At 49.2% G+C, this 15,051-nt stretch overlaps 4 protein-coding genes across 4 annotated transcripts; 3 read left to right on the plus strand and 1 right to left on the minus strand.

Annotated features, from left to right (window-relative positions):
* Positions 1 to 216: 216 nt before the first annotated feature.
* Positions 217 to 738, minus strand: KD926_000060 (uncharacterized protein; the record flags this gene model as incomplete). The annotated part of the gene is made up of 1 exon (XM_053103979.1): positions 217 to 738. The coding sequence occupies one exon, from the start codon at positions 736 to 738 to the stop codon at positions 217 to 219; it is 522 nt and encodes a 173-aa protein (XP_052952700.1).
* Positions 739 to 3,740: 3,002 nt separating this feature from the next.
* On the plus strand, positions 3,741 to 4,698 carry KD926_000061 (uncharacterized protein; the record flags this gene model as incomplete). The annotated part of the gene is made up of 2 exons (XM_053103980.1): positions 3,741 to 3,768; positions 3,926 to 4,698. The coding sequence occupies 2 exons, from the start codon at positions 3,741 to 3,743 to the stop codon at positions 4,696 to 4,698; spliced, it is 801 nt and encodes a 266-aa protein (XP_052952701.1).
* A 2,455-nt stretch (positions 4,699 to 7,153) lies between these two features.
* On the plus strand, positions 7,154 to 8,970 carry KD926_000062 (uncharacterized protein; the record flags this gene model as incomplete). Its single annotated transcript, XM_053103981.1, has 4 exons — positions 7,154 to 7,795; positions 7,848 to 8,219; positions 8,273 to 8,416; positions 8,497 to 8,970. The coding sequence occupies 4 exons, from the start codon at positions 7,154 to 7,156 to the stop codon at positions 8,968 to 8,970; spliced, it is 1,632 nt and encodes a 543-aa protein (XP_052952702.1).
* Positions 8,971 to 9,771: 801 nt separating this feature from the next.
* On the plus strand, positions 9,772 to 14,925 carry KD926_000063 (putative phenol monooxygenase; the record flags this gene model as incomplete). The annotated part of the gene is made up of 9 exons (XM_053103982.1): positions 9,772 to 10,867; positions 10,927 to 10,949; positions 11,001 to 11,463; positions 11,514 to 11,823; positions 12,492 to 12,822; positions 13,119 to 13,174; positions 13,239 to 13,419; positions 13,471 to 13,860; positions 13,918 to 14,925. 9 exons carry the CDS (start codon positions 9,772 to 9,774, stop codon positions 14,923 to 14,925), a joined length of 3,858 nt encoding a protein of 1,285 aa, XP_052952703.1.
* Positions 14,926 to 15,051: the final 126 nt, after the last annotated feature.

The raw sequence follows: 15,051 nt of genomic DNA on the forward strand, positions 1-15,051 counted from the left end.
GATCACGCACGCGGCGCTGAATTGAGTCGCCGTCTGTGCTTGACACAACGCGGCGGTGGGGCCCCCTTGGAGCGATGCGTGAGGAATCACATTGTTGGCTGTGATGGCCCCGTTGTTGAAGTAGATCCATGACAATGCAAAGACCCCGACAGCCAAGGCATGGAGATGAGTTGCGCTGATGGTCGGGTTCAGCCGATGGGCCTGGGTCAGTGCCCACTACACGACAGCATTCAGACCTGCCACAGGCTCCGCGTTTGTCGACGGAACACGACCTTGGTTCATGACAAGCCAGTTAGGATAGCCCTCCCGACCGATACCGTCAACAAGGATATTCTCGGCGCCACAGATGATGCTGGTCATGTCCAGTGAGCGAGTCTGGAGGGAGGAGGAAGAGAAAAATTCGTCGCCCATCTCGCAATTGTGTTTTCCGAGCCAGAAAGCAACGCCTGGAGATGCGCCGCGACTTTCGAGTCTAACACGATGCCCAGGTCCCCCTTGCTCGCACCGTTGATGGCACTCGCAAAGGCTAATCGTGGCTGGCAGTCCAGTCGCCTTGTCCTGTTCTGCAGGCTGTGCTATGGTCTGCTCTGGCTTGAAGGTTTCAGTAACCCAGATAATGGCAGTAGCAGTCTCCAGGTCGAAAGAGTCCTCCAATTGATCCGGGTGGACCTTGATTGGTTCTGAGATCACATTGTCTTTCTTATGGAAGTCGGCTATTATATAGGAGACGACTAACATAGCAGCAGAACATAGATAAATTGAGTTGCGTGGCTCTAGACCGCGCTGGTGCAGACTGCGGGATTGGAAATCTGGCTTGGGCTCTCAAGGACGTCCAGGACCTCTTTATAGCATTTTGAGTCAATATCCGCCGTGCAGTCGGTATCCATCGTGGATTTCAGTTTGGTCTTCATATCTGGAGACAGGAACACCAAAATCCCATTATCGACCGGGTCACCCACTGAGGTAACATCAATCACGGACCTGGTGAGGATAGGTGTAGGGACCTAGAGAAGTGTTAGATGCTTTGAGGAAAGAAACCGGTGGGAATCGGTAAAGACGTACTCCATCTGTAGTAAACTGGCTAAGGTCGCCCACGGGAAAATACGCATCATTTGCACGAGAAAGTATGAAGAAGAAAGCGAGAGACAGTTAAAAGAGTGCCGGGGGCGCCATTGCGTCCAAAGAAAAAGAGAGTGGTATGTTTGCGAATCTCGAGAGAGGCTCTGGAAAAGGTGTGTTGGCTCTGCTAAATATACCAATCAAATATTTTATAGATATTGAGCTTGTTAACAAAGTTTTGTACCTTGCTTTGCTCCGGTGAAATGCCAAATTCAGACAAGCTTGCTGTACAGAGGAAAATTTCAGAACTGTGGAAATGAAAGTAAGACAAGTGGAGGTCGACGTGATAAGGCTTGCAACGCTTGTACATACTCTGTACACACACATATCCTGGCTACTATACAGATTCCCTAGCTCAAGATCCTGTGGTCCTATAAGCCCTACGAAGCCCCGGGACCGACAATCAGCCGGCACCATACCGAGAACGGATCCAGTCGGAGATTATTCCTTTAGAGAGGCGACCTAAATGGATCAGTCTAGGGGCAACTACTACCATGGAAATCTGTGTGAGTTCTCCGCCCAAGATCAGTACTCTGGCTCATCTCAGGTGGCTTTCGATAGTAGGGTGGAGATGTGTGGGGATACAATGCTTTTCAATTGTCTGGGTTTTGGTAAATTTTAAGTACTTAATACTTTGAGACTACAGAAGTCTTCTATATTGACCATACTCTACGATATTGCTTCCATATAATGATTCAGATGTTTAGAGAAGGCACATTTCGAACAGCCCGCCATGCAGCCTGTATAACCGTGTAGCTTATAGCGAGGCTTGACTGTATTGTACCGATACCTTGGGACGAGTGGGCAGTAAACTCCGAAAGTTTAAGCGCTCCCCCACTTAACGGCTAAGGCACAGGCTGCATGATGCATCTCAATAAGAGTGGGGCCCTGAATATGATACTAAGCGGATTAGGAAAAAGAAAAATTACTTTGGGGTCATTACTAATGTCAATAATCTAGGTAGTTACCACGATCTAGTCACGCCAAGGGACAAGCACTACTCCGGAACAAAATGTTTAAGGTCTATACATACGTTCTACCGGTAGAGTGCAGTTCATATAAGCCCCCTGAACTGACTACAATTGCCTGATCTTGAATGGCCAATTGAAGGGATTTAAATGAATTATAAATCTTCCTTACTACAAATAAGGCCCCTATCTTTACAATCTGTTGAACTTCAGAATAACAAGAAAATTCGCAACCAGAAGAATTCAATGATCGAAAGTAATTTCCTGACTTGGTTAAGTGATCGGTTGAGTGCTAACCGGTATTCTATCAATGCGTAGATCACCGATTGGCGTAGATTGGCAATCGAGGAGCTTTCTAGTAGGGTAATCGACAAATTCAATGCGGGGCCACCCGGGGTTCGCCGCTGGCCACTTGTATATGGCGACCGTGATTCACATCATAAATTACTGATTATGGGAACAAACCGCCAGTTTATAATACAGGATTACAAGGGACCTGGTCTCCTGGAATTAATAAAAGCTAAAACACATTATATAGTGGTTAAAAGAATAGAAGATATTATTTCACATATCTTTTGCTTGGTGTATGGGCTAGTGTCTGTTGATAGACTTTTTTTCTCTTTAGCAAGGTGGATAAGTAGGGCCCTCTAAGGGGAGGGCCAGACGCCGAAACACGTCCTTATAAAGTGCTCGCTGCACCTCGCTGGTCGGAGAATAATGATGGAACTCCTCGACTCTATCGAGGGACGGCGTGGGCGTATGCAAGACTACGACGCAGTCATGAATCACCCGCAGGCGATACGCTACGTCGCCGAATTCATGCAACGAACAGGCCTCCTCCAGCAGTTTTAATTCGCTACTTTCAACGACGATGAGGACGAGGGGCCCTTGGAACCCAGCACTCTCCTAGAGGGACTCGATCTAAATGAGGAAGACGATGGTTATATAGAACACTAAGAGCCAGGAAGTCTCAACTGGCTACGTGATACACACAGGAACAGTGGATCCCACTGGAATACCACAGATAGAACGGAGTGGAAGGAGAGAACAGCGTCTAGGGGCGCAGTAGGAACGCGGCAGGCGTGTGGCAGCCGGTTTAGTTGTGTTATTTTTGATCTCTTTTGTCTACTGCATTGGGTTTATATGGCGTACGGGCTCGAGATTCTGCTTCATTCGGCAAAGCGCCTGCATAGCCTGTCGTTCCATAAGATAGGATCCACCAGGTTAATAGAACTTTGATTGATTGATTGATTGATTGATCTAAGGGGAGGGTCCTTAAAGGTGGGCTCAGTGTTGATACGGCTACCTAATAATTGTATAGTATTGGGCGTGTAATGTGCTATGTGGGTGTACCTACCTTAGGCGTAGGGCTACTCAATTACTGCCCACCTTTCCACGCGGTATACCTAGCACTGGACAGAGATTTTTATGAGGTGGAAACCGCCGTTGTTTATTTAAGGAAGGGATACCGCGGTCCATTCACGTCGGAGAGCATTTTCTTTCTATCTCAAATTGAATATACGATAAAATCGGTCTTCGTGTCTTGATTCTTTCTTGTCTTTCACACCCCAGCTAGCCTGAAGCCATAATAAGTTCGGCTGGTTGAGTATAGACAAATTCAAGTTTACTATACATTCTAGCATTGAACATAGCATGCCTTCTACCTATCTAAAACCTTGCTGTGGGTCTACTAAATCAGCATTTATACCAACTCCCACTATCTCATTCAGGTTCACCTACTTATCCCCACATACAGTACAACTATCCCCATTGCCCGATAGCAGTATCAAGCATGAGACTACTGTGGTTACTACTAACATGACTCGCTTTCGGCGAAGTCTCTGCGAGGAGCAAGTGCGGACTTCAGATCGCCGATAGCAGTAGCAGCAGCAGCAGCAAGCACAGTGTAGGATTTCTCCGAATTGAGCGCAATGTGACCAGGACAACGAAAGCCACGGCGGCTCTGGGAAAACGGATGATGGGGCCGGGAAGGGCATGGGCCAGATTCTACTATGAAGAGCTCCCACATCTTTCGAAAAAGATCGTGGTACCCCCCGAGGATGAGGACGATCCAACCGATTACAGTGCGGCAATCATGCAGCAATACAGATACATGCGGGGAGAGTTCCGTACCGGCATCGAGGGCCTCAAGGGGTGCACTTCTCTGTACATTATCAGCCGCAAAGCTGTGTATGCGACACACTGGTGGGAGGATATCTCCTTCAACCCGTCCGCGTATTGGGCTGCATATGACGATGACGAGTTATTCCAGTTTACCGTCACCGACATGTTACGGGATGGAGGGAAATTCCACGCCCCCCTCGACGCTAATAAGATCGTGGACGACTATATTAAAGTCTACCACATCCGCTCAAACGCGGTCTATAGGCAATTGATAAATATGGGTGGAAATGAGCTGGGTTACAGTGAACAGTGGGATCAGACTAAAGCCACGGTCGGCGAGCTGGTGCCCAAGCTTATAGGCCCTGCGCGCTGGAGAGATGTTGAGTACTATTCGGCGGACAACAATAAAGTGCACGATAGTAAAACGTTAGACAGAGGAAATAACCTCTTCAAATATGACAAAACTCATGTTATAGGCGAGGGTTAGAGATAGAAAAGGGCTATGCTATGGGTTGAAAGGCAGTTGATGCATGAGGATGCATGGTAGATAATTTATATCATTAGGCCTGTATGATTACTTTTCAATTAATCAAAATTCTATTAACCTGACAAAATCTATCTTTTCTATGCACTATGTATTACTTTCACTTCGCCCAAATGTAAATATTATATACTTAGCTTAGACCTTGGTTTGGTCCGGAAGTACTATAGGTAACCCAGGCAGCCCAGGCAGCTCAGATTATCTGGACAGATGGATCTAGACTAGATGATGGAGCAAATTGGAGCTGGAATAGCATGGCAAACCCAGCAAGGCTGCTGGAAGACAAAAACATTCCTAATGGGAAAAGGATATGAAGTCTTCGATGCAGAGCTTCTAGGAGTCTACCAGGGACTACAGCTAGTGAGAAAGATGGGAAGCCAAGGACCAATTACAATATTACTCGACTCCCAAGCAGCTGTACGCAGGCTAAAACATGCAGAACCTGGACCAGGTCAGACAATAGCTGCTGATATACGCACTGCCGCTCAGGACCTGCTATCTAGGGGCCAAGATCAAATAATTCAATGGGCCCCAGGACACGCAGGTATAGAAGGAAACGAAAGGGCAGATCAAACAGCAAGACAAGCTGCAATGCAAGCACCGGGACCAGGCTGCAGAGAGATCTCACAAGCATTTACTCGCAGAACCCATACAGAGGCGTTGAGAATAAACAGACAACACTGGCTAGAGAATAGTCTTAACCGGAGATCACGAGCGATACAGAGAACCTATACATCTGGAAGAGGCTGGCAACTGGATCCTATAGCAGCAACAGCTACTAAGGGTCTAACTAGCCGATACTTCCAGATGAAGGTAGGACATGCAGCTATCGGATCATACCTACACCGCATAAGATTTCGGGAAAGAGAGACCTGCCAAAACTGCCAAGCTCCTAGGGAGACAGTCTCTTACATACTAGTCAGCTGCAGGCAATGGCGACGGCAACGAGAGGTGCTATATACAGCTCTAGATAGAGCGGGAATAGCAAGGCCTTCTGTACAAGAAAATCACCCGGAAAGCAGGCTCTTTGGGGAGTTTAAAGCTACTAAAGCCCTACTGGACTTTTTAGCTAATACAGACGTGGCCCTTCCCGGAGGTCAATACCAGAACGATCAAGACAGAGAAGAGAGAGACAATGAATGGGGCCTAGAAGCCCTAGAGAAAGCTGAACGAGCTGGAGAAGGCTAACAGGAAGGGTAGCCTGAGCACGCCTAGGCTATACCCATCCTGCTAAAATCCGAAGGAGAGCAAGCACGCTCTGCGCGAGAAGGCGATATGGGGCGAGGAAAAGGAACAAAGTGTATTTAAAACGAGGGGATAGCTCTAGGAACTGATAGGGGTCTGAGGCCTAGCCTCAGGCCGACGACACACGGTCTATCATAGCCCCAGGGGCTCGGTATGGACAATAAAATTGATTAAATAATAATAATAGACCTTGGTCCTACAAATATCGAGCATCTTATGTTTATCGTTTATTTGTCCAGATCAAGCTCTTTTAAGAGGGTATTCAACTCTTTGGCCATCCGCATGTCGTCAACCCCCTTGCCGGGTCTGTGTGACGGTCTACAAAGGAGCTTAGTAAAAGACAAGTTTGTTTCTGACTCATAGTCAAGAATTTTCCCATGGAGAGGAAAGGCTATCTAGGATGGAGGATCTAGAGCTTCTATATACTGCCCGAGGCTTGGCCTCAGGCAGGAATGCCTGCAGAGCATCCAGGAACCTTCCTGGATGCCTACCGGAGGGTCCCTCGATCCTATACTAACTAACCAGAACGTTCCTCCGCACCGGGAAGTTCCCTGATTTCAGGAGGTCACAGTCTGATGAATCCTAATTGCTGGACCCAGCCTGTTCAAAGCATAATGCCGTGACACAGAAGCTCGCCTGTGGGTGTGTCATGACTGCGTCGTAGTCCTGTATACGCCAGCACAGTCCCTGGAACGCGTCGGGCCTCAATCAGTTTCCTACGGTAAGTAGTATATAGCGAGCACTCTAGTATAATATAAAGTGAGGCTCAACGCTTCTGTCAGTCGGAATAGACATGTCCAACATGCAATGGGTGAAATGTTGATATAGACACCTGGTTGCTACCAGCCGTTGATGTTGCGCGGCTGAGTCGTTTGTTTGGGATTTCTCGTTTTGGAACCAAAACCCAGCAACAAAATCACGATGTTTGTCATTTCATAACCGTGGTCTGGGCTCTTTTACCGGCTCATTCACAATTAGGTCAGAAAATTTTTCATGTCCACTTAGCATTTCCTTCTTTACCTTTTTCTCCTCTGTGCACATCTTCTCGTCGTTGCCAGTGCATGCGTGCTTGCTGATACCTATTCCATTCGATTGATCAGTGGGAGCTGCACTGAATAACTTTCAAGTGCTTTCATATTCCTCCAGTCACTCCACCATGGATCCTCCTCAGGACTTTGTCATTCCGATAATGACTGATCGCTCATCTGCTTCTGGCACCCAAGAAGAGATCATTTTCCCTCTGACTCCCATTTCCCCCGTCTCCAAAGATCACATCTTTGACGTAAAAGGAATTAAGGATCACATTGATCTGCTGGCTCAGGTGAGATCTGAACAGGAAGGTGAAGAGGTTTCGTTGGCTCCTATTGTTGCAGGTCGTGCCCTGAATGTCCCTTCCAATGTGTCGAGCCAAAGCAAGATAATGTTTCCAAAGTTGCAGCAGTATGGCCTGTTGGCAGGGTTGACTCCGATCATGGAATCTCAGAATGACGAGCTGGCGGAAGGCATGTGCAGCCCAAATGACCCTAGAGTTTTCTACAATGTGACCTCCCCGTCCAGCACTTTCATCTGCGGCTCGCAGGGCTCTGGAAAGAGTCACACTCTGTCTTGCATGCTTGAAAATTGTTTGCTTTCTTCCAAGGCTGGACATCTTGAGCATCCGTTGACTGGCCTTCTCTTTCACTATGATTCATTCATCGGCGATACTATGGGCTCGCCCTGCGAGGCTGCGTATTTGTCATCGAACCCTGATGTCAAAGTGAGAGTTCTCTGCTCACCAACTAACTTTCGAACCGTCGGGGTGAGTAAATTTAAATCCACTTGTCCGTGATATGGAACTGACTTGATAAAAGGCCGCTTATTCGCGACTCAAGAACGTTGAGGTTGAACCTCTTCAGATCGACGAATCAGATCTCAATACCCAGAGGATGCTTGACCTTATGGCTGCCAGTCAAGGTGATGGCCCAATGCCGCTGTACATGCACACTGTGCTGCGCATCTTGAGAGAGCTTCGCACTGAGCAGCAGGAGACTGGAGCGGGTTTCAATTATGAGGAGTTCAAGAGCCGTCTCCTGGAGTCAAATCTGACCAGCGCGCAGATTGAGCCGTTGAAGCAGCGCCTTGATACATTGGAAAGCTTCCTGTCGAAGCCTCAGATTGAGTTCGGTGGTCGTGGCAAGAAGAGCAAGAAGGTCGAAAGGCGAGGCTCAGTTTGGGATCCCGTGGTAAGAACTCCTATGATTACTGCTCTGCACAACATGTTTGCTAATGACATTAGCCTGGTCGGTTGACCATTGTTGATCTGTCTTGCCCTTGCATCTCGCCGGATACGGCTTGTGGCCTATTCAACATCTGTTTAGGCATATTCCTAGAGCAGGATCAGTCGGTCGGTCGTGTAGTTGCGTTAGATGAGGCTCACAAGGTTTGAATTCATAACATATTTTTCCTCTTACCTTCACCTCAGTATCACCATATTTGGTCTGACCCCTATTGATCTCATAGTACATGAATTCATCCGCGGAAGCAAGCGCATTCACAAATACATTATTGATGGTTGTTAGACTTCAGCGCCATCTAGGAGTCCGGGTCATTATCTCAACCCAGGAACCGACCATTTCTACTGCTCTGTTGAATCTGTGCTCTGTTACCATCGTTCACAGATTCACCTCTCCGGAATGGCTGCGGGTTCTTCGTCACCATCTCGCTGGCGCTTCCGATAATTGCTTCGCGTCTAAGACAGGGTCCGAGGTTGAGAATGACGACCACAGCGAAGAAGACGAAACAGAGCCACTTTTTGATAAAATTGTGCGTCTTGGTGTTGGACAAGCGCTGCTCTTCGCTCCGAATGCTACTGTCAGAACCACCGTAGACGATGATGGCAAGGTGACGGTTCACCAGCTGGGTGCTAGACATTTGACTGTCAAGACTCGAGCTAGACTGACTGAGGATGGAGGAAAGACTAACCTGTCGATGTGATGAGTTTGGGCTTCGGTCTGGCGAAGTTGTTGCTTTCTGAAGGGGTGAGACGATCTTTCAAGTTGTTGACGAAGGAAGAAGTGCGCTGTTTTGTTCATTTTGCTTGTTATGCTTGGTTTGCTTAGTTTGTCTGTATTGTCTTCTTGTCTCGTGATCAGGGCTGTATCCCGTTGAGAGTTATGTGAGGCACAGACGATATTTTCTGATCCACCGCTGTTGTCGACTTCGCGCCCCTAGACTTTGCTATTCCGTGAGGTCAGCCTCAGAAGTTCGCAATCTGCATGTTTTTTCTTATCATTAGTCAGTATGAATTCAGGATATCCTATCCCACTCTCCTACATGTTGCAATTCCCAACCCTCTCCGGAGTACTCCGGAGTCTACTCAATCATCGATAATCATAAGCTAAGAATCAGTCAGCATCTTAAAGACTCTTACCTGGTTAAGGACCAGTCCAGAAATAGAGCAAGGGGTTCCACCAGCGCCGATCAGCGGCGATTGGTGAGGTTCAAGTAAGCGACCAGTCAGCAAAGCGGGCGCTCAATCCCCGCCATCATTGGCGCTCTTCGGTATCCATCCGTTACCTACCTCTGGCATTGGAAGTTTGGAACCAGCCAAGGCGCAAGAATGGGGGAATTAAAGCCGCAAGATGTCGGAAATCTCGCAGTGCAAACCCCGCATGTCAATTTTTGGCGTCAGTGGGGTCATTTTCCGAATGGGCCGTCTGGGCCTATATTAGTATATGTTTTCCCCAGTTGTTTCGTTCGTCGCTCTTCAATTGCATACCTCCTGAATCTAAAACGATGCCGGTTTTCACAGAACACGCCTCGTCGGCACGCGACCTCCGCGTGCTGCCATCTTTCGCGCCACCTCTACCTCGCCTTTCTCCAGCCTTCACTTCCAATGCCGACCGTGATTCTGAACGTTATGAGGTCGTTATCGTCGGCGCCGGTCCGGCGGGTCTCATATTGAACGTGCTTCTCGCGCGCTACGGCCTCTCCGACACCTCTTTGCTCTGCATCGACGCGAAACCCGGGACTCTGGTATCGGGACAAGCGGACGGGCTGCAACCGCGCACGCTAGAAGTCCTAAAGTCACTAGGTCTTGCGGACGAGATTCTCAACGATGGTTGCCACATGGCGGAAGTGGCGTTTTGGAATCCCTCCGAGAACAAAGACGAGGTGATCAAGCGTACCTCGATCGTGCCGGACGTGGCTGTGCCGGCGCGATTCAAACACGAAGTCACGATCCATCAGGGCCGCATCGAGCGGATCCTAGAGACGGATCTCTTGCGGTATTCGCGACGCGGAGTGCAGCGGAACACAAAGCTTTTAGACATGCGCATCGACGAGAACGGGGACGCAGAGTTTCCGATCCTCGCAGAGATCGAGACAGAGGGACAACGGAGGACAATTCGATCGAAATATCTAGTCGGTGCAGATGGGGCGCATTCGGTCGTTAGACGGTGCATGGGCTTAAATTTGGTGGGCGAATCCATGGATCACATTTGGGGTGTGGTCGATTTGGTGGTCGATACTGATTTTCCGGATATTCGACGACGGTGCGCGATTCATTCACCCGCGGGATCGGTCATGGTCATTCCGCGGGAGCGCATTGCGACGGGGGAGTACTTGACAAGGTTGTATGTCCAAGTGCCGGAGGACGAGGCCGTGAACGGATCTGGAGACCAGAAAGGTCGTGCGAAGGAGCGAAGGTCGAAGGTGACATTAGAAGGGATCTTTCAGCAGGCGGTCGGTGCTCTGAAACCATATTATATCCGACCGAAAGACGAGGGAGCGGTGGATTGGTGGGCAGCATACCAGATCGGCCAGCGAGTGACGGATGAGTTTGCGGTAAAGGACTCGAAGGGTGTCAATCGAGTTTTTATAGCGGGAGATGGTAAGGTTCTCTGTTCCAGCTTATATGAAGTTTTAGCTGACAGCCATGGAAATCAAAAGCTTGTCATACACATAGTCCCAAGGTTTGTGCAATTCAATAATAAACTCAACTTATTTGTTAACATGACTTACAGGCTGGCCAAGGCATGAACGTGTCCATGATGGACTCGTATAATCTGGCCTGGAAACTAGCCCACTCTATCAACGGCCTTACCCCAGAACCAGACGACAAAGAGACAACCGATCTTATTCTTGACACCTACCACACAGAACGCCATACGATCGCTCAGGAATTGATCGAATTTGACCGCGCGTTTTCATCCATGTTTTCAGGGAAAATAGGATCCGCAGATGACGGTGTAAACGAATTGACCCATGAACAATTCTTGAAAGTGTTCAGCACAGGCAATGGATTCACCTCTGGTTGCGGAATTGAATACCCCGACAACCTGATGATTGAGAAATCACCCGGCGCAAATTCTGAATATCCAATCCAACGCACAGACTATCTCCTAGGAGTCCTTCGACCAGGAAGACGACTATTAGATGTGCGGCTGAAGAGACACGCCGACGGGGTTCACATCCACCTACAAGATGGTACTTTCCCTTCCCACACTAGTTAGGCAAATCACTAATATAAACTCCAGACTTCCGCTCAACCGGTCGCTTCCGCATCTTGTGTCTAACCTCGTCGGATCTACTCGACCCCCAGGGAACTTCGGCCAGAACATTAACGACCCTTGGATCTTCTGTTATTCCACGTTTTCCTCACTCCGTCGTCGAACAGGTAGTTGTCCACCCACGGCTGTCTAGATCCTTCACCTGGCGAGATGTGCCCGCCGAGCTGAAGAAATACTCCGAAATGCGTTTCCACAACGGTTGCGAGATTGATGACGCGTACAAAACGTATGGTGTGGATGCAGACCAGGGAGCTCTGGCTGTTATTCGGCCCGATGGGTATGTAGGAACGGTGGCAGCATTGGATGATGTGGAAAGCGTAAAGAGATACTTAGAGCGGTGTCTGCGGATTGTTTAGACGAGTGGATAGATTAGAACATATTGCGATGTTACATGGGTCTCTAAAACGAAGAAGCAATCGGCTTAGAATGATTTTTTTTTTTTTTTTTTTTCCATTGTTGTCAAGTCTGCGGGTATGTGCTGGAGGTTGCGATGCTAACTTGTACCATGTGAGTCACGGACGGCATTATTTATACTTGCATTAAAAACAGAGATGTATATATTCCGGAGTAGAAATACGATTCAATGAATCTGGAAGCGACAAAAATAAAAGAGTACAATTATAGGGACAAAACATGGTCAAACGCACTCCCTGGAGTAGAAAACACACCTAGAATAGTCTACAAACCATCTATATATAACAACCCTACCAAGTTCAAATGTCAACAGGACCCAAACTCCGCAGATTATAAATCTCCGTTGGCTAAACGGCAAGACAGCCAAGGGTGTCCAAGCAGAGGAGCAAGATGAGCATCCAGGCCAGCCCAAAACCGCCTCCAGGCAGCGATGCATTGATCGACAATCCCGGCACAAAAGCCACTCGGGGTGTTTTATGCCTCTGCCAACCCAAGAATAGCAGCCGACCCGATTATCTTATCGATAAGCAGCATATCACGTGACCCCACCCGTGCCGAAGACCCGAGCAGGTCCACAAATCCTCCAGATTTTCCAGATCATTGCCTCGCCTCCCCCGTTGACTCAGGAATGATGGCTGTTGGAATTCCAGACGGCCTTAATGGAGCCAACCACCGAGCCCCGACTCCGGCACTGTTTCCTGTCAAGCTTTCACCACAAGCCAATGAGGGTCTTGCAGTTCATTGGCGAGAGGGTTTTCCTCTTCGCTTGTTGGCCCGTCGCAGCGTTAGTGGACACTTCGGTCTGAGCGCTCCACTTGTCGGGATTAAGCGCTTCGTATCGCCGATGCGGTTTGGCATGGTGGTCAGGCAGGAAAAAATCCTGGTAGGATTGTGTCGGTTGGTTGGAGTGGTTTGATCTTATAAAGTATGTGGGCTTTCCTGGTTTACTCCAACGCGATCTGTGTCTCGTTTTCTTGGCTTCATTAGCTCTTCTTTTATCCAGCGATACTCATATTGTTGGCCTGAGTCTGATCGATTTTAGAAGTGATTCATCATGGGGGCGAATCCGGAGCCACATCATGAAGACTCAACTCGATCACGATCAACCTCGATTTCCAGTTCAGATTCTGAGTTCCGCATCTCAAGGTCTGAGTTTAGACGGTCACAGCAATTCGGCTCCGTGAAAACAAGGTCCAGGTCCCGGTCTGTGCGAAGTACGCGGCGCATCGACAGGATCTATTCGGGACGGCACATAGACGATCAATCAATGTACCACAGTGACGATGATGCTGCCGATTATGAGGATTCCAATGACGCGAGGAGGGTCGATTCGGCTCTCGAGATTCGAGATGGAATTGTGAATGAGCGAGATTACGATCTGGAGCAGAACGGCAAATCTTCTGCTGGCCTTGAGAAATCGAGGACAGCGAGATCTGATCGATCACGAGATCTAACGCTGGTAGGCATTCCACTTTGCATGAGGTCTACATGAACATGACTGATCGATTAGGTTACATGGGCTGGCCCTGATGACCCCGAGAATCCCAAAAACTGGCCGGCAAAGAAGAAATGGGCTGCTGTGGTTACAGTATCTTTCTTTACTTTTATCTCACCCGTCTCGTCGTCGATGGTGGCACCGGCTCTGCAGTCTATTCGATCAGATTTCGATATCCAAGATGAAGTTATCTCGCAGCTTACACTCTCGGTCTTTGTCTTGGCCTACGCCGTTGGCCCACTGTTTTTGGGTCCCTTCTCCGAAATATATGGCCGAGTTATTGTTCTCCAGCTTGCCAATTTGTTCTTCTTAGTATTTAATATTGCGTGCGGCTTTGCCCAGACCAAAGTACAGATGATCGTGTTTCGGTTCCTAGCTGGTCTAGGCGGCAGTGCACCATTAGCTGTAAGTTCAGAGCTTCTTCACCTCATTATCACCTCATGCACTCTCTAACCAGTTCAGGTTGGCGGAGGCGTCCTCTCCGACTGTTTCAAACCCGAAGAACGAGGCAAAAGCATCGCCATCTACAGTCTCGCACCCCTTCTCGGGCCCGCAGTAGGCCCAATCGCTGGCGGATTCATCGCCGAAAACACCACCTGGCGCTGGGTCTTCTACTCGACTTCCATCGCGGACGGCGTCATCCAAGTCGCCGGCCTCTTCTTTCTCCGCGAAACCTACGCCCCCAAGATCCTGCGCGACCGCGCAAAAGCCCTCCGCAAAGACACCAACGACCAATCCTTCCAGACGGACGCCGAGCGCCAAAACAAAACCCTCCCCCAAGTCCTCCGCACCGCGCTCGTCCGCCCCTTCATCCTCCTTGCCACCCAGCCGATCGTGCAGGTCCTGGCCCTCTACATGGCCTACATCTACGGCATCATGTACCTCGTGCTCTCGACCTTCCCGGCCCTCTGGACCAGCCCGTCCTACTACAACGAATCCACTGGCATCGGCGGCCTCAACTACATCTCTCTCGGCCTGGGCTTCTGGCTCGGCTCTCAGATCTGCGCCCCCCTTAACGACCGCATCTATCGCCGCCTCAAGGCCCGCAACAACGGCATCGGTCGCCCCGAGTTCCGTGTTCCCCTCCTCCCCTTCGCCGCCCTCTTCACCCCCGCCGGCCTGTTCATCTACGGCTGGACCGCCCAGTACCGCGTGCATTGGATCGCCCCTAACATCGGAGCCTGTCTCTTCGGTATGGGCAATATCGTCACGTACCAGTGCATCCAGACATACATGGTCGACGCGTACACGCGGTTCGCGGCTAGTGCGTTGGCTACGGCCGCGTTCTTGCGATCCCTGGCGGGTTTCGGGTTTCCGCTTTTCGCACCGTATATGTATGACGGGTTGAATTATGGGTGGGGAAATAGTTTATTGGCGTTTGTGTCGTTGGCGTTGGGGATTCCGGCGCCGTTGTTTTTGTGGAGGTATGGTGAGAAGTTGAGGAAGATGAGTCCGTTTGCTGCTGGGTAGGTTGGTTGGTGCTTGGATTGTGTTTGCTGGACTGTAAATAGAAGTTTTGGGGATGAGTCATATAGTCAAATAGAAGCATGACTGTACATATGATTTGCCGAATGCCTCATTTTCTCACATCCCTAT

The sequence above is a fragment of the Aspergillus affinis genome (assembly GCF_023601865.1).
Source record: "Aspergillus affinis strain CMG 70 chromosome Unknown NODE_101_length_133790_cov_87_718023, whole genome shotgun sequence".
NCBI classification, from domain to species: domain Eukaryota; kingdom Fungi; phylum Ascomycota; class Eurotiomycetes; order Eurotiales; family Aspergillaceae; genus Aspergillus; species Aspergillus affinis.